Below are 20961 nucleotides of genomic sequence, written 5' to 3'. Positions count from 1 at the left end.
GCATAGAAGAAAACGCTGATGTATGCTGCCTTCTCTCTCTACTTCCGCTACCTAAAAGGGAAGGGCTACCTGTCCTGTAATCATGTGACTTGCTTCACCTTGTCAATCACTTAGAAGATTCACCTTCCTTACCCTGCCCCCTTGTCTTATGCAATAAATATCAGCGTGCCCAGCCATTCAGGGCACTACTGGTCTCCGCGTCTTGATGGTAGTGGTCCCCCAGGCCCAGCTGCTTTCTCTTTATCTCTTTGTCTTGTGCCTTTATTTATTACACTCTCTCGTCTCCGCACATGGGGAGAACACCCACTAAGCCCTGTATGGCTGGACCCTACAGTCCCCAAGGCAAACTGGACAGGGTCAAGGTGGCCTCCCTGCACTGTCTGGAGAGCCCCTCCTGAAGGACCCTCCTCCCTGCACTGTCTGGAAATCCCCCCCTGAAGGGCCCTCCTCCTTGCACTGTCTGGAAACCCTCCCGAAGGACCCTCCTCTCTGCACTTTCTGGAAATCCTCCTGAAGGACATTCCTCCCTACACTGTCTGGAAAACCCTCCTGCAGGGCCCTCCTCTCTGCACTGTCTGGAAACCCTCCTGAAGGACCTTCCTCCCTGCACTGTCTGGAAAGCTCCCCCTGAAGGGCCCTCCTCCTTGCACTGTCTGGAAACTCTCCCGAAGGACCCTCCTTTCTGCACTCTCTGGAAATCCTCCTGAAGGACACTCCTCCCTACACTGTCTGGAAAACCCTCCTGCAGGGCCCTCCTCTCTGCACTGTCTGGAAACCCTCCTGAAGGACCTTCCTCCCTGCACTCTCTGGAAACCCTCCTGCAGGGCCCTAGCCCAACACATTTGCAGCAGTCACAGATATATCCAGGGATTCTGGGGTCCATGAGCCCACAGGGTGGCTATTAGAGCCTCTGCCTTCTTCCAGTATCTCTCTTTTCTGGACTTCCTCCTGGTCCCCACTGGAAAAAACCGAGGTGGCCCCTCCCAGGATGCCCCCAAAGTACCATCTGATCCCACAGCCCATTCCCGCATCCTCCTCCTGACATCAGGGGCTGCCTGTGCAATGAACTGATCTCCTCATGCCCTAGGACCAACTGTTCATTGACCAAATCAGGAGACAGAGAGGCACACTTCACCAAGGCCCCTGCCATCCCCCAGGAAGGCAGTGGGGCCACTCCCTGCTCTACCATGGACAGCCCGGTGCAATCAAGAGGCCCAGCCCCTTTCCCTCACAAGCCCTCCAGTATCACATCTGAAAGTGTTTCATCCTCCATTCTCCCATTTTATCACTGGGGTCCCATTTAGGGTCCTCCAATGGTACTGCTATTCTTCCAATTGGATAAAGCTTTTCCTCTTCTCTGGCCCTATGTAAGACATACAGCTCATCCCCCAAACTCTCTGCCGCTTGCAGGGTGGCCTGCTTTTCAGCAGTCAGGGTTTGATTCAGAAGTAACATGACATCCTTCCAGGAAAGTTCAAATACTTGGGTTAAGTTCTGGAAAGCCTCTATATATCTGTCAGGGCCATCTGAAAACTTGCCAAGATCCCCCTTAATTTGACTTTCAACGGCCTAAAATGAAGATTTCTAGGCATGGGAAAGCTTGAGAGAGAACCTGAGTAGGGAGGAGTGAAGGGTTTGATTCCTCCACTGGAGGTGCCTCTGGGGTTTGCTTCTCTATTTCCCTGGGATTGCCTCCTGCAGCCTCTCCTGAGACAGCCACCAGGAGGGCTAGATCAATCCTGCAATAGAGGCAAAGGTCCAAGTTACCCTGCAAGGCAAAGAAAGCCTACACACACGAGGCCTCGGATCACCAGCCCTCACATTTACAGAAAAGCTTCCTCCCAAGACCATGCTTCCCTTCTGTGTCTTATGCTTACAGAAAAGCTTCCTTCCTGAGACCATGCTTCTCTTCTGGGTCTCACGTTTACAGAAAAGCTTCCTTCCTGAGACCATGCTTCTTTTCTGGGTCTCAAGGTGCTTGGCACCAAGTTGGCGGCCAAGGATGTGACAAGAACATTTTTGCCACAAATTTACATACAGATACCAAGGCACACTTTGCTTCATCTGCGCTATTCTTAACCTTCCATTTTATAGTTTTGATGACTCAGTCAAATGCTCATTCTACCCAGTAATATTTCTGGTTTGCAACAACATCCTTAACATTTAACATTGTACATAAAGAAGAGATAGGAACCATGACAGCCACAAAAGAAAGAAAAAAAAGAATGATAGGAAAGAGTGGAGGTCCTTGTGCCAACACCCTCATGGGAGGCCAGGGACTGGAGTCAGTCCAGGGGCCTTTGGATAACACCAAGGGGTAACCTGAGCCAAATACCCCCAGTTGCTCTAGGACCTCCTTCTGGTCCCATGTGACAGCTAGATCTCCATGAAGGAAAACTGGGTTGGAACAAAGCCAACATTCCCAACACCTGAGGGTGATGGGGGCTTGACAGTGTCCCCCGCAGCAAGCCTGGCCTCCATGTGTTGAGTCTGGCACTTGGAGACTAGTCGTCACTTTTAACTAATTGACAGAGGCCTGGTATTTTTCTTTCATTTTAGCTGTTGAGTTTAAGGATCACGAAGAAAGGACAGAAAGAGAAGATCCACTTTTACTCGCCCTTCTGCAGATCCCAGACGAGCCCCCAAAAATGTTGTGAGATATTTGGGGTGTTGCTTTTCTGGCCAGAAACCTCTGTGGCTGGGAGCACCTTTGCCTGAGTTCTTGTCCTGTGTCCAGGAAGAATGAGGTACACAGACAAGTGGAGGGTGAGCAAGACGAAGAGGAGCTTTAAGTGTCAGAACAGCTCAGAGGCTCTCAGCAGAGAGGAGGCTGGGAGTGAGCGGCTCCTCTCTGCAGGAAGGTCGTCCCAATGAGTGTTCAGCTCTCAGCAGAGAGGGCAGCTCCTCTCTGCAGTTGGTTGACCCAATGCCTGTAGCGTTCAGCAAAGAGGAGGCCCTAGAGAGGGTAGCTCCTTTCTGCAGCTGGTCATCCTGTCGTCTCTCTGTCCTCTTCTCCACTCTGGCTGAACCCAGGGCTTTTATGGGCCTCAGAGGGGAGGAAACTCATGCCGACTGGTGCTTGGGCAGCCATGGGTGGGCCCGGAAAAGGCACCACAAGTCCCCACTGTGGTCCTCGGGACTGTCAGCCTGGCCCCCAGCCTTCAGGCCCACCCTGGCTTGAAGGTGGAGCCTCACCAGGGACCTGCCCATTCTCTCCCAGGAGCCTGTCTGCCTCCCACTGCTGCCCATGGTGCCCAGGTCGCTCGTGCCAAGGGGTGCCCACAGGCCAGCACTGAGCTGCCCCCAGCTCCATCTTGGCCTCCTTCCCACACTCATTGGTGCCCAAAGTCTGGAGGGGCTGAGGTGGCAGGGGACTGGCATCTCGGCACTGCTCTGAGGGTGCACACCCGGCCGGGCTGCAACAGCACCTGGGCTTGGCCCCGACCCCACTCCAAGATCAGAGTGGGTGCCAGAAGCAGAGACACCCCCAAGCCTGTGGTGTTAGGGGGTTCCTCCCTGGCCCCCAAGACCACCAGGAGGCCTGGGCCCACAGTAGCAACCTGGATGGCTGCAGCTGCACCTGTGGTGCTCCCGCCCTGCCAACCCTGCACAAATAAACCCACTGCCTCCAGGGCTGGTTCCATGAGTCCCGGCTGTGCCTTCAGCTGGGTGCTCATGGGCTCCCAGGACACGGCAGGAAGCGAGGTTGAGCTGGCTGTGGGGGCTCCAGGCCTGGGAGTGGGTCTTGCCCAGCTGTGCAAGGGTGGAGGTAGCACAGTCGGCAGCCTTGGGGACATGGGGCACTGGGGACCTGCTGCCACCACTACTGCTCTTGCAGCCATCCTGCTGCCCTGTCTGCCTCCTTGCAGCCTGGGGTGAAGGCTTTAGGCTCTCACAGAGCCCAGGTCGGCATCCGGGGCAGAGGGAGGTGATGTCACCACAAGATCCCCCTGCAGTTCCAACACTCAGGGGCAGCCTGGGGCCCCCCCTCACCAGACTCGCAACCATGCCGGGAGATGCCTCTGGGAGTGGACTGTGGGCCCTGGCTCCAGCTACTGGGAGCACCAGGCTCTGCCGGGGGAGCAGGAGCAGGTACTTCTGAGCCTACAGGGGACTGGGTGGGGGCCTTCCTGGGCCCCCAAGAGCGCAGGAATGTTGAGGTGCACGCAAATGAACCCAGTGCCCGGGAGGGCGGGGCTCCTGCCTGCTCCGAGGAGTGGGAGGCCCTGCCATGCTTCTCTGCTGCAGCCACTCTAGATGGACCACTCCTGCCTTAGCCTTCCAAAGTGCTGAGATTACAGGTGTGAGCCACTATGCCCAGCCTTATCACTGGTTTTTAAGAAATTTCCTCAAAGGCTGCCTCTGGCCCCTGCCCTCCCCCGCCTGTGTCCTCAGCCGCCTTCACCTCACACTTGGTCTTTCTGAGCACCCTGCTTAGAAACGTAGTCATCCCCACATGGGCTGCTGCCTTCCCAGGCTTCCTTTCCCTCCGCTGCCCTTGCCGCCAGCTGGTATACCAGATGTTTTATTGCAGCGTTGTCGTACCCCACCCCCCCGTATTAGAATGTAAGATCCTGGGGGGCAGCAGTTTTTGTCTGTTCCGTTCCCTGCCTTTTCCTCGGTGCGTGACATGTAGTGAGTGTGCAATGAATCATTGCTAAACGGATTAAATGATGGTGTGAATCGTCCAGATTACATGGAATTCTGACTTTTTTGTTTTCCAAGGTTAATTCTCTTTCTGACGTGCAGGCTTCAACCGCCTGTGGTTTACATTTCTTCTCTCCTTTTCTCATTTTCTTGGGGTAGCGTGCATCATTAAATCCAAGGCTAGTTCTTCTCTTGCTTCGAAACATCTGAGTGGGGACAAGTCCATCTGAATTAGATACACAGGGATCGGTGGGCAGGACAGCTGGTCAGCACATGGCTTCCGGGCGTGTGTGTGGCCTGCCATGTCCCCTGCCCTGCGGGCACCTCTCCCCTGTGGAACAGTGGGACCTGTGGAGCCCACACCAGGCGACTGGATGCCTCTCTGGTCAATGGCAGGTCCACCTGGTTCCTCCTTCGGCTCCACCTCCCAGCTGCCCTGTGTGCATGGTGAGTGGTGACCTCAGGACACATCTTCAGAGGGCAATTCTGGCTGCTGGGCGTATGAGCTATTTTCCCACCCAGTGTGAACGAGGAGGTAGAAAGAAGAGTGACTGCTCAAGATGTGCCTGTCCTAGTCCCAGAACCTGTGACTGTTACCTTCATGGCAAAGGGGTTTTGCAGATGTGACCGAGTGAGGGATGCGATGGTTATTGTGGGTTTGCTGGGAGGGCCCAGTGTAATCACAGGGGGCCTTATAAGAGAAGGCAGCAGGGTCAGAGTCACAGGAGGAGATGAGAGAGAGAGGGAGAGAGAGAGTGAGTGAGAGAGAGGAAGAGGCCAAGCTGCTGAAATCCAAGTGGCCTTGAGAAGCTGGAGAAGGCACGGACAGACTCACACCTAAGTGTCCAGAAGGAACCAGCCCTGCTGACACCCTAAGTTTAGCTTTTTTTTTCTGAGACAGGGGGCCTGGCTCTGTTTCCCAGGCTGGAGTGCAGTGGTGCAATCACAGCTCACTGCAGCCCTGACCTCCCGGGCTCAGGTGATCCTCCTGCCTCAACCTTCCAAGTAGTTGGGACTACAGGTACACACCACCATGTCTAGGGATCCGGCCGCTTCAGCCTCCCAAAGTGCTGGGATTACAGGCGTGAGCCACTGTGCCGGGCTTAATTCTAGGACTTTTCATCTCCAGAACTGTAAGATAATAATTTTTTTAAGCCACTACATTTGTGCCAATTCGCTACAGCAGCCACAAGGAACTTATACAATCACTCGGTGCCTGGCAGAGTACAGCCTCCCTCCTGTGACCCGGCCCAGGCCAGGACTGAGCTGGACCCACAGGCAGAGAGGACACAAGGCAGGAGTGGGCTTCAACCAGCCTCTGAGTCTGTCCTTCTTTGGTGCCCTGCTGACCCTGACCTCGCAGGTACCAAAGTCATACAGGCCCCCTGATTACGGCTTCACCATCTTGAGTTGGGTTTCTGTTTCTGGCAACCCTGAGTTCTGCCTGATCACCCCCAACCCCAGCACAGGACATGCCCCACCTGGGTGCAGCAGCTCCTCCACCCTAGAGGAGGCTGGGGTGGGAATGACACCCCGATTCTGTTTGCAGAATGAGGGGCACTGAGGCGGTGACTGCTCATTCCTCACCCCAGTGTGGGAGGGCCCTGTGCTATCTATGTCTGTTATCAGTGGGCACAGACCCCATAGACACAGGGCGGAGGAAGTTGGAAGCCCCCTCCCCACAAGGCCTGGCACAGAACCTCACAGGCAGGAAGGGGAAAGTGGTCTTGGGGTTAGGAGAAGGAGGGGTCCGGAAGGGCTGCAGCTGGGAGTCAGGAGGTTGTGCTCACGGTCCCCCAGGGGTGAGGACTCTACCTCTCAAGAGAACAGGCACAGAGGACAAGTCAGAACTAAAAAAAATATTTCATTTCATTCTGAATAAAAAACAGAACAGACAGAACTCTTGGAAATTCTGAAAACAATGTCATCGCTACAGCAAAATTTCACAGAAATCATCGCAGAGTGGGGACCAAGGCCAGGCCCTGACCCGCCGTGAAGGCTGCCTCTCCAGGGAGGGGCATGACGCAGGCGCCCAGTGGGCCAGAGAGGGGCAGGCACAGGTGGTGGCTGTGCTCCTCTGATCAGCCCTGCCGGGTCTCTCGGGACCAAGCTCAAAGCCCAGCCTCCAGCAGCTGCCTCGGGACTCCCACCGGGGCTGGGAGGGGCTGCCCGTCCTCAAGACGCCCCCGTGTGAGAGCCCTTCCTGCTGCGGACGCTCCACATGCCCCTCTTGGAGTGGTAGTGGTGATAGAAGTTCCGCAGTCGGAGTCGCTCCACCTCCAGCCCTGCCTGCAGGACCCTGGGGCCGGAGGCAGAGAGGTGGTCAGGACCCCGGGGCCGGGGGCTGGGGGTGTCAGAGCTGCCTCGAGCCTGCATGGCCCCAGTGGGAGGATGGGGGCTCAGGACCACCCAGGGCCTATGGGATCAGGGGGCAGAGCTGGTTCAGGGTTGTCCCTGACCTTGCAGGACCCTAGGGGTGGGACAGGGTTTCAGAAGTGATGTGGGTGGAGGGGTCTCTCCGGGCCTACAGGATAATGGGAAGACGGGGAAGGGCAGAGTTCTCTCAGCATGTGGGTGCCATGGGGGGCATAAATCCCCCTTCCCCATTCAGAGGAGGAGGATGCAAGGGTCAGGGTGTCACCTCTGGGGAGTGGGGAGGGGTCACCTGTCCAGGAGCTCCCAGTCTTCACCCCCCCACTGGTCTCGGAACTCCTCCGTGTTCATTCCTCCGACCCGGTCAAAGTCCGACTTGTAGATCCCAAAAAGGCCAAAGCCGTTCACCTCCCAGTAACCTGGGGCGGGAGGGTGAGGGGTGCTGCCCTTCAGACCAGGTCCTGCAAGGCTTCCCCCCTGCAAAATGCCGCTAGGAGACCTCGGGAGGGGTCAGGCGCCGGCTCCCATCACCCCGGGGGCTTCCGGGAGTCATCCGGTGGTGCCGGGTCATGACCCTGGAGCGCGGTGCATAAACCCGGGATACTGGAGGAGGTTCCTGGGGCCCCCGGCATGGCCCTGGGTGGGCTGGTGCGGGGGGACTGGGGCTCTGGGCACTACGGGGAGCACTGATGGACTCCCAGGCCTCCCCTGGGGATTGAGAGAGGCCCCGGGTTCCTGGACTTTACCGCCGCGGTTGGTGGGAACCCTGGTATCACAGGGTGGGGCGCTCGGGGCCTCACCGTGGGGGTCCCGGGGCGAGCTCCCGCAGCTCAGGCGCATGACCACGGGCGCGAAGGCCAGCCTGCCCTCCACGCAGTGCTTGCGGATGCCGTCCAGGATGTTGGGTGGGAAGTGGATGTGCAGGTCGCAGAGGAACACGATGCTGCTGGCGTCCTGGGGGGTGCGGGAGGTCTGAGCCCCGCCCTCCGCTCCTCCCCGGGCACGCCCCGTTTTGCTCCCCGACCCCCATGTGGCCCTCGGACCTCTACCGCGTCCACTCCCGCCTGCAGCCCGGCGGAGCGCTCGAAGTTCCCAGTTCGTCTCAGGTACTGGTACCTGGGGAGGGGGAGTCACAGGCACGATCTCTGGGTGTGGGGTCAGGAAAACCCACCTCCCGGGGAGGAAAGCTGCGCTGGGTCCGCCCAGGTGGAAATAGGGGCCGTTACCGGGGCAGGCGCGCGGCGCGCAGGGCCCGCTCCACGTCCATATCCTCGCTCTCGAAGTCCACCAGGACGACGCTGAAACGCGAGTCCCCGGTGCGCGCGTGCAGCGCGGCCATGTCCGCCAGGAACTGTGCCACCCACCGTGCCTGGTTTTTCACTGGAGGAGAAATGGGGGGGGTGGCGCTGAGCCGACGCTGACTCTACGCTGGGGCCTCCCAGCTCCGAAGAACCTCATCCCGGACACTCACACCCTTTCCTAGTCATTAGGGTCCATGTTCCTCCCACGAGGTCTCCCGGACACCCCGAGCCCGCCCTGCGAACCTGGCACGATGAAGTGAACCATCACGTCCTGGCGCCAGGCCAGGCGCAGTGGCCGGCAGAGCTCGGGGCGGCCGTCGGGGCGCACGGAGGCGGCGGGAGCAGGCTCGGGACTTTCTGCGTCTGCATCCCCCACGCGGGCTCCCGGCAGCCGCAGGAAGACGTACTCGGACAGTCGCAGGCGGCCGCCCCCGCGCTCCTGCAGCTCCAGCTCCAGCAGGAAGCGACTCCCTCGCGCCGAGTCCCGGCGCTTCTCCACGTTCACGATGCGCAGAAGCGCGAAGCGCCTGCAAGGCTCGGTGGTCAGCCGGTACTAGGGCTTCCAGCCTGCACCCCGCCCGCAACCCTGGTCCGCGCTGGCCACAGAAACTCAGCCGACTTAGTGTTGGCGGAGGCTGCGGGCTCCGCGGCACAGCTCCTGCCCCTCCAGGCAGGCCCAACAGGCAGGTCCACCTTCCAGCCACCCCCTCCAGGGTCGGGGCAGGACTGGGGGCACACCAGCGAGACCAGGCCCGTCCTCACCTCCTCGCGGGCCTCCTGGCCACCATTCACGTCCCAGGTGACGTTTATGACATGCCCGCCTGTCCTGTTACCCCCTTGCTCAGAAACCTTCATGAGTTAGCCACCGCCCATAGGACAAGGTTCCAAAGGGCTTTTGTGGCATTCTAGGACCTTAAGCAGTTTCGAATTTGTGGCCTTCAGTCTTCCCCTCATACTGGGATAGCAGACTCCTCCTCAGGCACAGCCACTGTCTCCTCTCCTTTGTCCTGAGGAGTCCCCTGCCTGGGATGTTTGCCCCAGCCCTCCCAGCCACTCTTCTTCCAGGCCCTGGGTCACCTCTTCTGAGAAGCCCCCGACCGTGCCTTCACAGCACCCCTTTCCCCCGGGCAGCAGCTCCGCTCCTGTCCTGATCCCTGAGTGGAGAAGGCTGCTTCAATGCCGGGAGCCCGTTCCTGGCCCCTTCCTCCTCATTCCGCTCGGCGGAGAACCTCAGTTTCCCTCCACTCTGCTCTCCTCAACTGAAGAAAACAGGACCCTGCCCTAGATAACGGTTTCTCTTCAGTCGGCCTCACGTCCTCCCTTGGCAGTCTGTGCCCTTCACTGGGGGACGCTCACCTGTGTGACAGCCGAGGGTCCGAGGCCTCCCTCCAACTCCTGTCCTTCCCCACCCCAAAGCCCTGAGTGTCAGGGACCTCCTGCCCCAAATGCTCCTGGTCTCTCTACACTGTTGCTCCTTGAGCTACACCCAGGTGAGCAACGGTGGGGCCACAACCATGATCTTCCCATGAGGACCCCATGGAATGATGAGCTGCTCTCAGGAAGCTTAGAGCCAGGGGCAGGCATGCCCTCTGAGCCACCTAGAATCCAGCTTCCACCGCCCAGGGCTCCAGGCCACACAGCCGAGGTCTCCGGCCCGGGCGCAGGCCACCCACCACCTTCCCTTCCCTTCCAGGCAGCGGCACACCTGTCTGCACCCAAACCGGTGGAATTCCTGCTCTGCTTGCAACTTTCCAGCACGCACACAAGAAACAGTCGCGCGCAGCTCTGCCTCCATCCTCTGCCCCTGCCTTTGCTCTGCTCGCAACTTTCCATCACACACACGAGAAACAGTCCCCGCTCTGCCTCCATCCTCTGCCTCTGCCGCTTCCTGTCATCACTGTGCAACTCCTAACTCGCCTTCAAGGATGGGCACAGCAGACGCTGCCTCTTCTTAGAACTCCACAGGCCTCCCCAAGGCCAAATTAGACTCCCCACTCCCGCCCACCAGCCTGCAGGGAGGGCAGACAGCACTAGATTCCTGGGGCCTCAGGGAGACCAGAGGGGCCAATGGGGCAGAAGCCCTGCACCCTCCTCTGCAGTCAGGTCCTGAGAGTCTGGGAACGCCCAGGGGCACTGCGAGGGGAGAGGAGGAGGGGCCCAGGCGTCCTGAGATTTGCCCTAAGTGTCTCTGCCTGGCCCCGGAATGGGGCTGTCTGCGCAGCAACTGGCTGCGACTGACGCCGACCTCTGCAGCTTGTACTCATCCCTGGGCCTAGGTCCAGGATGACAGAAGTGGGGTTCACAGGTGCAAGGACGGGGCGCCAGCCCTGGGTGGGGCTCCAGGGAGGTCCCTGAGGCTGGACAAGTGCCCAGGCAGTCAGGACACCGGGTAGGAAGGGGAGAAGCTGGGGCTTCCCTGGGGTGGGGCGCGGTGCCTCAGCCCCCAGGCCGGTACACCACTGGGCCCTGGGGAAGGTCTGAGGGTTTCACCAAGGCCAAGACCTCCTCTGCCCGGCTGTCCCCGCCCCCACAACCGCCCTGGCGCGCGTTCGGCCGCCCCCATACCCGCCGTGGCGCGCGTTCAGCCGCTCCATGTACTGAGCGGTCACGTCCACGGCCTCCGCCTCCGGCAGCTGCAGGTTCCCCGAAACGTTGCACCGCAGGTCGTTCCAGTCTGAGCGCAGCAGCTCGAAGTCCACGGCGCCCACGCTGAACGTGCGCTGCCAGTCGATGGCATCCTCACGCCAGCGTCCAAGCGCCGGGCCCGCGGCCTCCTCGCTATCCTCCGACGCGGCCTCGTCGCCGGGGGCCCCATCGTCCTCCCCTTCCTCCTCCTCTTCTCCCTCCCCGGGCAGCTGCGGCCCGGACACCTGGGACAAGCTCAGGAAGGAGGTCACGGGCCGCGCTTCGGAGGACAAGTTTGAGTCCACTGTGGGCGCCGCAGGTCCCAGCGTGCGAGCCTGGCCCTCCCGGCCCCCTTGGGTGGCCTGCGCCCGGGCTGGGGACCTAGGCTGTGTGGCCTGGGGGCCGCCGGTCCTGCGGCCGTGGGGCCGGGGTGGGCGTGGGGGCGCCCGCAGCTGCACTCTGGGCAGAGGCCTGGGGTGCAGGAAGACGCCAGGGAACGGCGGCCAGGGCGCACGCGGCGCTGGGGCCCGGGGGGATGCCCGCTGTCCCGGCCGCACCCTGGTCACGTACACCTTTGGGGGCGGCTGCTCCGCTGCAGGGCGCGGGGGCGGAGCTCGGCCCAAGAAGAGCGGCAAGGGGCGGGCGGCCCTGGCGGCCCAGCTCAGGGCCCGGGAGTGCCTGGGGGTCCCCTCATCCCGGGGGCGGGGAGGGGTCGGCGGGGCTGGGGTGGCTCCCGGCTCGGCAGGGGCCTCTGGGGCGGGGGACTGGGGGCTGCTCCTGGGCGGGGCCTCCTCAGTGGGCTCCAGGCTGTCGAGCAGCTCCCCCTCGTCCTCGTCGTCCAGGAAGTCTGCGGGAAACGCGGGTTAGAAGCTCCCTGCGCAGGTGGGTGCGGGCCGGGGGCGCTGAGGACACTCACCGTCCGGGTTGAGGAAGAGGAAGGCTCGGCGCTGCACCTCCTCTTCTTCATCCTCGTCCCCCTCCTCCTTGTCCATCTTCATGTATTTATAGAACCCAAACCTGGGGCGTGGCGGGGCATCAGAGCCGAGTCCCGCCCCGCCCGCCCCGCCCCGCATTAGCCCGGCCGCGCGCCCACCTCTCCAGATACAGCGGAGACTCGCGGTAGAAGCACTTGTTGTCCGTCTCCATGTGGGTGAGGCGGGTGTAGTCGTTGGGATAAACGAAGGACAGGTACACCTAGGGGGTGGGGGGTGGGGGGCGCAGGGCTCAGGGCTCAGGGCGAGGACCTCCCGGGGCGGCCTCCCAAGGGGCTGGAGAAGGCTCCGCGGAGTCCCGGACGGGAGACGGGGTCTCCAGCCGCACTCACAAATTGCAGTCCCTGGTATCTGGCTATCGGGAAGTCCTTGACCACGTAGGTGGGGGCGTAGGCGCAGGGCTCCAGCACGTTCTCCAGGCTCGAAGATTCCATGCGCGGAGCTGCAGGAGGTGCGGTCACAGGGTGGCTGGGGCAGGCACCCCCGCCCTCGCCCCCGCGCGGGCCCCCTCTCACTGAGGAAAAAGGTATCCCTGGGATCTGGCCGCAGCATGTCTGCACTGGTCTCCTCCTGCGGCGGACGACCCCCTACGTGGCTGGCTGGAGACTGGGGGACGTGCGCCACGTGGTCCATCTTCAAGGCTGACTCATCTGGGGGCAGAGGGGTTCCAGGGAGTGCTCAGACCCTCCTCCACTCTTCCCGCTCACACCCAGAGCCCATCCCGAGGAGCCCCACATCCCCAGAGGCGTCTGCTCGCACCTGTGTACAGGGAGATGTGAGCAGAGCTGATGACCTCGAACTTCAGGCCGGGCAGGAAAGCTCGCCACTGGGGGGCAGAGAAGGTGGGGGTCAGGGACAGGGCCGTGGCTGGGTCCAGGGAAGAAAGGGTCTACCCTGGCTCAGGGCCAGGGGACTAATAGGACCAATCCCTTAAAGGATGCAGGAGGGGAGATGGCAGAGGGGTCTGGGGGGTTCCAAGAAGGGGCAGCAGGGAAGCTGGGGAAGGAAGCCCAGAAAGCTGAGGGACCCTGGGAGCAGTGCCAGACCCCGCCATGCTCCCTTCCTCACCTTTCCTCCTCCCTCCCTTCCTCCCTTCCTCCCTCCCTCCCTCCCTGAGGCCCCCCAACCCCACCCATTCCCAGTGAGGTCACTGCTGGCCCCCTAAGGGCCAGGCTGGACACCCCCTCCCCCACTCTACCCCCACCACCAAGTTAGGGCTCCAGGGGCTGTCTCAGGCCCTTCTGTTCCCACCTCATCCTGGGGCCTCCACAGACCACCCCAAACCCCTGTCTCCAGCCTGGGCCCTCTGCCCAGCTGAGCTGGGATGAAATGTGCCCTCCACACGCCAGACACAGGCACCATCGTGCTGCCGCCCATACCCACCAGGCTGCAGGCCCTCTGCCTTGCTGTATAACCCCTTCCCCCCTTCCCCCATCCATCCCCACAGCCACCTCCCTGGGTTTGAGGACCAAAGGCCACAGTAAAAATCCTTCCCCCAGGCTCTCTCCACTCTGTGGCCAGGGGTTTTTTCCTGGAATGCAAATCCAATGGCCTCATTCTCAGGACAAAGCCCTATCTGTCCAGAGTGGTGCTCAGGCCCCGCCTGATCTGGCCACCAGACCCCTCCTAGTCTCGAAGACCCGGTTCCTCTGCTGGGTCTGTTCCTTCGCTGTCCTTGTGGTCTGGAATTCACCCGCCGTACATCCCACCCCAAACTCTCTGCCCCCCACATCTCCCTACTGAATGTCTCCATCCTCTCAAGACTCTATTCAAAGGTGACTCCTAGTGAAGCCTCACCGAGCCCCCCAGGAGGGCAGAGCAGACCCTCCTGACCTCAGGCCCATGGCCCTGACCATCTGCTTTGTCAACTCTGGGACGGGGACCCCATTGCGGTTGCCCTGCAGGGAGGTGGAGGGAGTGGAGTCTCCAGAAGCTCCTGGGGGAGGAAGGCACTCACGCCCACTTCCACGTGGTCCGAGCCGCGGTCGTCCTGCTTGTGCAGCAACTCAAAGTAGTACCTCCGGGAGGCCATGAGCCTGGGGACACGAGGAGCAAGGGTTGTGCCATGCGCAGGAAGCTCAAATGAGTGGAGCCAGGGAAGGGGGCAGGTGGCTCCCACACCCCTCAGGGCTGGCCCTCAGGAGGATGGCAGCTCGGCTGGGTGGGTGCTCGTGCAGTGTGTGTGCAAGTGTGCACAGGATAAGGAGACAGCGCGTAGCCCCCTCTCACGAATACACAAGTGCATGCACATGCACCCCACAGTCACTCACCGCCTGGGCTTGGACACCTGGGAGCTGAACTTGGTGAATTCTCCAGGCGCTGTCCACTCGGAGCCAGTCTGGGGGGTGATAGAGCAGGGGTGGTGGGGGGCGGTTGTCTCTCCCTGGGGACACCAAACCCATCGGGTCCTCATTCCCAAGAGGCTGGTGGGCACAGGTGACTGAGCTGCAGGAGGCCTGGGAAGACGCCAGGGCTGGGGTGGGGGTACCTTGCCCACAAAGGCCACAAGCTGGGCAGCAGCGGGGCTCTCGTCCAGACTCAGCCAGAACTCCGAGTTGTCGTCTGAGGCCACGGAAAACTGGACGTCTCCTAGTCCACAAGACTAGGCTCAGGGGGGTGGAGCCTCACGACACCCCTCCCCCGGGGTACCCTCACCCCCGTACCGTCCCTCGCTGGGTGGATGAAACCAAAAATACGGAGTCCATAGTTCTTCCACTTGGGGGACACGGCCAACTTCTTCACGGTGGTGCGAGTCTGGGGGAGCAGTGACTGTTGCTGTCGAAGCCCCCTGCGTGCCCTGCCCACCCTGCACCCCCCAACCCCGGCACTCACATGAGGGAACAGCGGGAAGTGCAGGTTCCTCCTCAGGTGGCCCACGGCGCCCCCACACCAGTCCTCAAACACGTGCAGGTTCACCTGCCCCTTGTACTGGGGATTGGGGGGCCTTACCTTCTGCACGGCCCGCCGCCCCCCAGCCCCCACCCTGCCTCCCAGCCCATTACAGGCCAAGCCAGCTCACCTCCTCCCGCCATGGGGGTGTCTGATGGGTGAAGTTCAGTGGCAGCTTCCCAGCCCCCCCAGGAAACAGCATATCTAGGTCCCGACCTTCAGGCTGCAGGAGAGAAAAGGCAACGGGGTCAGGGCTGGAAGGGCAGGGAGGAGGTCACACACACCAAGACAAACCTTCACAAAGACCCCTTCCAACATGTATCCACACAGCCCTAAATGCCTGCGAGCCCACAGCCAAGCAAACCCTGATGCATGGCACCTGGCACATACGCTCAGACACCCTGGTCACTCTAGCCCAAGCAGATGCTCGGCCACCCCACACACTGACCGGCCGGCACATTCATGCACCTGCTGCAGCCCCCAGACACAGAGCTGCAGATAGGATGCCTGGTGCTGGAGCTCACACAGACAAGCCGTGCCATGCCCCACATGTCCTGTGTCTCATGCTCCCCTGCTGCGTCCTCCAGAATGGACAGGTTCTCAAGACACAAACACACAAGTGGCTTCGGGGTCTCGTCTCCGTGCACACGTGTTCTCCCCAAGGCCCTGCTCACCGCCTGCTCCTCTTCATGGCTCTCACTGGAGTCCTCAGCCCTCTGTGTGGATGGTGCAGCGTGGACCCCCCGGCCATCGGTCACACTGGTCAGCTTCTCACCATCTGCAGGTGGCACGTGAGGCCTGTCTCGGGTGCAGGCTCTCTCCAAGGCCATTCCACCTGCTGCTGGGTTCAGCTGGGCCAGGGACCCACATGGCCAGAGCAGGGCAGGGAGGCTGTGGTGTCTCTCGCTAAAGCCTCTCCTTCTCATCTGCTTCCTCTGCCACCAGATGCCCCTTCCCCCAGCGAGGCAACTTCTTCTACACCCCACCTCTGGTGGGGCAGCCCAGGCCGAGCCTTCCAGCAGGCTCTTCCCAACCTCCAGCAGGTGTGAGGGAGGAAAGCTGGGTACGCCAGCTGGCCTGTGTAGGCACCCACATGCACCTCCATCTGGCCATTCTTGTTGAGTGGCTCTGCCTCCAGGAAGACCCCAGGACTGCCCTGTGCACTCAGCACTTTCTCTGTGTGCTGGAGTGTTCCACGTCTGCCTCCCTTACCAGAACTGAAAACTCAGGGTTAGTGCCAGGGACTGTAGTCAGGAAAGCTGGCACTGTCTCTCCTGAAGGATTTGAGCTCTCAAAGTCTGGACTGAGGAACAGGCATGGATGCTGAAGCCCAGGCACGGCCCTGGAGCAGAGGGTGGCCCTGGATTGAGTGTCCTTGGGTAGGAGGACCAGGAGGGGCAGAATTGGGGTGAAGAGAAGCATCCCTACAGATGCTCAGGTCCCAGGGCGTGGAACCCCCTGGGGCCGCAGTGGGGATGTCTAGGTCCTCAGCTTAGGGAGGTCCAGGAAGTGGAGAGGGCTGGGGTGCAGAGCTGGCCTGCCCAGGCTTGTGGGGAGGCAGTAGAGATGTCCACAGGCAGACCTGGGAAGGGCCCCCCGGGGCTCCCCTGACTTTGGCCCCAGGTCCTCCTACAGAACAGTCTGCTCACTCGCCCTCTCCCTAGGCAGCTGTTGGGCTCCTCTGGTCCTGGCCCTGACCTCAGAGGTAGCAAGTGGTACAAGTGCCCTTGGGCAGAGCTAGCTTAGCCTCAAAGGGTCCTTGGAAGAGGGGTCCCTATGCCTCCGCCCCCTCCTGGTTGGGCTTAGACCCCTGCGCTGCTCAGAAAACCACAGAGGCACCTGCAGAGGGGGCTGGTTTTGTTCTGTGTCACTGGGCCAGCTGTGGATCCTGCCCTGTCTGCTGATAGCTGGGGTGGGGCTTTTTAGGGATTCAGCAGTAGCGGGGGTCTCTTGAGGGTGTGGAAGCTGTGAGGTACATGGGTTGGGACAAGCCCCAGACCCTTGGCCTGTGTGGGTCCAGGTGTCCCAGCACAGGAAGAGAAGACAGGCAGGCTTTGGCAGGTGGAGTGGCCCAGGTGTCCCCAGCCAGTATCATTGTTCTGCCCCCTCAGGACACCTGGCTCCCTGGAAAAGGCTCAGAGGCAGCCAGCTGGGGTCTCTCCTGGTCTGAGCATGGCACTAACCTCCCTCCTCCAGAGGGGGCATTCTGCCCCTTCTCCCCCCACCCCACCCCCAGGCTTTCATCTGCGCCTTCCTGTCTGGAAGGTGTATGTCAAAGATCACCATCTCCAGGAGGCCCTGCCCGGGATGGCTCACCGTGACCCCATGTGCTTTGTTTGTGGGTTGGGGTTGGGAGAGTTTACTCCAGGCTCCCCAAGCTGGGCCCCATCCCCACGCATGGACCCCCACAACACTGGCACAGTTCACCAGGGCGCCCCCGCCGGGAAGCGTCCTGGCTGCACCGGCCACTTCACCAAGCCCCGGCCCGGGTCCCCAGCACACAGGGAAACTGAGGCCCTGCTAAGCGGGCAGGGGGTGGAGGCGAGGCCTGAGAAGGCCTCTCGGAAGCCTCAGCAGGGTCTAGGGACAGACACTTCCCCAGGAGCCCACCGTCAGCCCCTCACTACCGGATCCAGGCCAGATCCCAGAGTCAGGGACCCTCTCTGGGAGGGTCGCGCGCGTCACTGCCGACGTCATCGAGCGTCCGGGCCGAGCCGAACCGCGCCCCCTCCCCCCAAATCGCAGAGCAGGGAACAGCGGGCGGGGTCTCCGGGCGGGTCGGGCCCAGCGGAGACCCCCGTGCGGTGGGAGGCCCGGCCCGCGCCCCCCGCGCCCCCCGCGCCCCCCGCGCCCCCCGCGCCGTACCTCGCCCGTAGCCCAGGCGCTGGCGCAGCGCGCGTCCCTGGCGCACCAGGCCCAGGTGCACGTAGGTGAGCCACGCGGCGCAGCTCAGCAGCAGCAGCAGCAGCAGCAGCTTCATCTGCTTACGGATCTTCTTCACCGGGAGCCGCGGCATCGCGGCCGCCGCGCCCGCCCCAGGCCGCGCTCAGCGGCGCCGCTGCAGCCCCCGGCCCCCGCCCGCCCCGCGCCGCATCCCCGGCCCGCCCCGCCGCGCTCAGCGCCCGCGGCCCCGCATGGTCCTTTGTCCGCCGCGCGCGGCCACCGGGTGCGGCCGCGACCCCCCCAGGCCGCCCTCGGCCGCGGGCCCGGGGTGGGCGGCGGGGGCGGCTCCTCGCGGTGCCCCCCGCCCGGCCGCTCCCGGCTCCGCGCTCCTGGGGCGGCGGCGGGACGGAACAGCATCCACGCCGCGGAGCTGCCACCGCGGATCGGGCCCCGGCCGCGCGCGGAACCAATCTGGCCGAGCCAGGCCGCGGGGAGCCAATGGCTGCGCGCGGGGCGGGGTGCGGGGCTGGGGGAGGCGGGGCGGGGCGCGGGGTGCGGGGCGGAGGAGGCGGGGCGAGGGGAGGCGAGGCGAGGGGGGGCGGGGTGCGGGGGGTGAGGGGTGCGGGGCGGGCAGGGATGCGGGGCGAGGGATGCGGGGTGCGGGGCGCGCGTCCACCTGGGCCACGGAGCGCGGGGGCGCGGCACACAGACGCGGGGCTGGGAAGCTCTGGGGCTCGGGGACCGTGGGGGGCGGCGGGGGATGGGCACGGCCCGACTGGGAGCCGGGGCAGCCTCCGGAGAACAGTGACCCGAAGGACTGGAGCCAGACAACAAGGAGGAGGGAGGGGAGGGACCCGGGGTCCTGGGGGGCGGGGAATGGGGGTGGGGATGGGGGGGCGAGAGAGGCTGGGGGGCCCCAAGCACCGGCTTCAGCCCAGAGGTGGGAGTCGTTGCGGGATCTCAGCCTGCAGGGCTGGGGCCGCAGGGGGCCGAGCTGTCTGGGCGGCAGGAGGGGCCCCAGCTGGTGGCCCCCGCCCCACCGAGCGCGGCCTGAGGCGGGTGACCGTGTTGTGCCTCTCACCGGGACCTTGTCCCACTTCGTGCCCTTTCTCACCTGGTCTGCACCAACCTCTGCCAGTCCCTCTGTCCCCCCAGTACTTCCCTTGTCCAGCTGCCAGCGTGACCCTACTCTTCTCCTTCTGTCTGTTCAGCTGTCTCTGGGTGTGTAACAAACCACCCAGCCTCAGTGCTGTCCAACAGCAGCGTTCCTGTGTTCCTGTGTTCCTGTGTCCTGTGGGTCAAGAACTCAGGGCACTCGGGGACAGCTCCTCTCTGCTCCTCGAGGTGCTGGCCTCCGGTGGGAAGACGTGAGTGGTGGGGCCGGCTCCGCGGGACAGGCTGGAGCCATCCAGAGACTTCTGCCCCAAGCCAGTGCACCCTCAGCAGGAATGGCTGGGCTCACCCCGGGTGGTTGGCCAGAGCACCTGCACGCTCAGCTGCCAGGGGCAGCCTCCCGGTCCAGCACACAGAGTGAAGCATCTTGGAGTCACCCACCAGGTTTGCCACATGCTGCCACGGCCACCCAACTTCGTGGGTTGTGGGGACATGGACCCCACCTCACAATGGAAGATTGCCCAGAAGTTGCCTTCTTATTTTAAGACCTCAACTCCATCCCTCCTTCCCCTCCATCCTCCTCCCCTAACTTCTGAGCACAGAAGCAAGCTGGTTGCATCCTGCTGTTCATACCGGCCCTTAAACAACACCCGGTCTCTCAAACCTTCCCCCACCCCATCAGCTCCTCATCTCCTGCCTCCTGCAGTCCACTTTCCATATTTTTGTTATCTGCATATTCATTAAAATATAGTACCCCACTCCTTTTCGAGACAGGGTCTCACTATGTCTCTTGAGGCTAGAGTGCAGTGGTGCAATCTCAGCTCACAGCAGCCTTGACCTCCTGGGCTCAAGCGATCCTCCCACTTCAGGTTCTTGAGGAGCTGGGACTACAGGTACACGTCACCATGCCTGGCTAATTGTTTTTTTTTTTTTTTTTTTTGAGACGGAGTCTCGCTCTGTCGCCCAGGCTGGAGTGCAGTGGCGCTATCTCGGCTCACCGCAAGCTCCGCCTCCTGGGTTCACGCCATTTTCCTGCCTCAGCCTCCCGAGCAGCTGGGACTACAGGCGCCCGCCACCAAGCCCGGCTAATTTTTTGTATTTTTAGTAGAGACGGGGTTTCACCGTGTTAGCCAGGATGGTCTCGATCTCCTGACCTCGTGATCCACCCGCCTCGGCCTCCCAAAGTGCTGGGATTCCAGGCGTGAGTCACCGCGCCCAGCCGATAGTGCTCTTTTATGTATCTCATTCTGTTTCTCCAAGCCCCATATTTTCTATGTGCATCTGTCTTGCTGTGCATCTAATGCTTTCCCTCTTTTCACTGCATGGCACCCCATCCTAGGCACATTCACCCAGCCAGCGGACGCTACCTAGTATTCTAGTATCCTGACGAGCCAGGGACTTATGGGACACAGCAGTGAGCAAGACAGAAAAGGGCCCTCCTTTCATGGAGTTTACATGTTACTAGGCAGGGACAAACCAGTGAACGCATAGTCACTTTGCTGGTGGTGGGTGACGTGAAGGAGATGAGACGGGTGATGGAGGGAGGCCAGCTCCAGCTCCAGGGTCACTCTCTGGGGAGGCAACGGCTGGCCTGACCCATAAACAGGTGCTTAGAAGGCAAGTGTTGCCAATGTCGGGAGAGATGCGTTTGGGACGCTTGATGGGTCCACAGTCAGATAGTGTCCTCTGTGGATCCAAAGCATAGTAGGTACAATTGAGGGGCGAGCTGGGATCTGCCAGACGCAGATGCTCCATATGCCACCACATCTGTCTTGGCCCCTTCCGGAGAAGAACGGCCACTGCCTCACTTCGGTGTGACCCAGCCACAGAGGAGAAGGTTCTGGGAAATGGATCTCCAGCTTAGAATAAGAGAACAACCTGGCCGGGCACGGTGGCTCATGCCTGTAATCCCAGCACTTTGGGAGGCCGAGGTGGGCGGATCACGAGGTCAGGAGATCGAAACAAACCTGGCTAACATGGTGAAACCCCGTCTGTACTGAAAATACAAAAAATTAGCCGGGCGCGGTAGCGGGCGCCTGGAGTCCCAGCTACGCCGGAGGCTGAGACAGGAGAATGGCGCTAACCCGGGAGGCGGAGCTTGCAGTGAGCTGAGATGGCGCCACTGCACTCCAGCCTGG

General features: G+C 61.9%; 1 protein-coding gene across 2 annotated transcripts; it reads right to left on the bottom strand.

Moving 5' to 3' along the window:
- Positions 1-6491: 6491 nt before the first annotated feature.
- Positions 6492-18173, bottom strand: B4GALNT4 (beta-1,4-N-acetyl-galactosaminyltransferase 4). 2 transcript variants are annotated; one of them, XM_054437640.2, is made up of 20 exons: positions 17693-18173; positions 15502-15605; positions 14958-15050; positions 14771-14866; positions 14602-14692; positions 14427-14527; positions 14209-14276; positions 13896-13974; positions 12698-12764; positions 12454-12588; positions 12271-12380; positions 12040-12140; positions 11863-11963; positions 10887-11793; positions 8565-8848; positions 8247-8400; positions 8064-8136; positions 7821-7974; positions 7313-7439; positions 6492-6946 (listed from the first exon to the last, which is right to left on the bottom strand). In XM_054437640.2, the coding sequence occupies exons 1-20, from the start codon at positions 17841-17843 to the stop codon at positions 6823-6825; spliced, it is 3120 nt and encodes a 1039-aa protein (XP_054293615.2). In that variant the 5' UTR covers positions 17844-18173; the 3' UTR covers positions 6492-6822. The 2 variants fall into 2 exon arrangements, with proteins under 2 accessions (XP_054293615.2, XP_054293616.2); XM_054437641.2 differs by having other exon boundaries at positions 6816-6946; positions 7289-7439.
- Between the last annotated feature and the right edge of the window lie 2788 nt (positions 18174-20961).

The sequence above is a fragment of the Pongo pygmaeus genome, chromosome 9 (assembly GCF_028885625.2).
Source record: "Pongo pygmaeus isolate AG05252 chromosome 9, NHGRI_mPonPyg2-v2.0_pri, whole genome shotgun sequence".
NCBI classification, from domain to species: Eukaryota; Metazoa; Chordata; class Mammalia; order Primates; family Hominidae; genus Pongo; species Pongo pygmaeus.
The sequence above is the reverse complement of the archived record's forward strand: the minus strand, read 5'-3'. Positions and strand labels throughout refer to the sequence as shown.

Coding starts and splice junctions, on each gene's coding strand:
- B4GALNT4 (XM_054437640.2), bottom strand. CDS start 17,843: ATGCCGCGGCTCCCGGTGAAGAAGATCCGTAAGCAGATGAAGCTGCTG. Junction 12,589..12,697: donor TCACATCTCCCTGTACACAG/GTGCGAGCAGAC, acceptor CTCTGCCCCCAG/ATGAGTCAGCCTTGAAGATG. Junction 12,381..12,453: donor CAGGGATACCTTTTTCCTCA/GTGAGAGGGGGC, acceptor CACCTCCTGCAG/CTCCGCGCATGGAATCTTCG.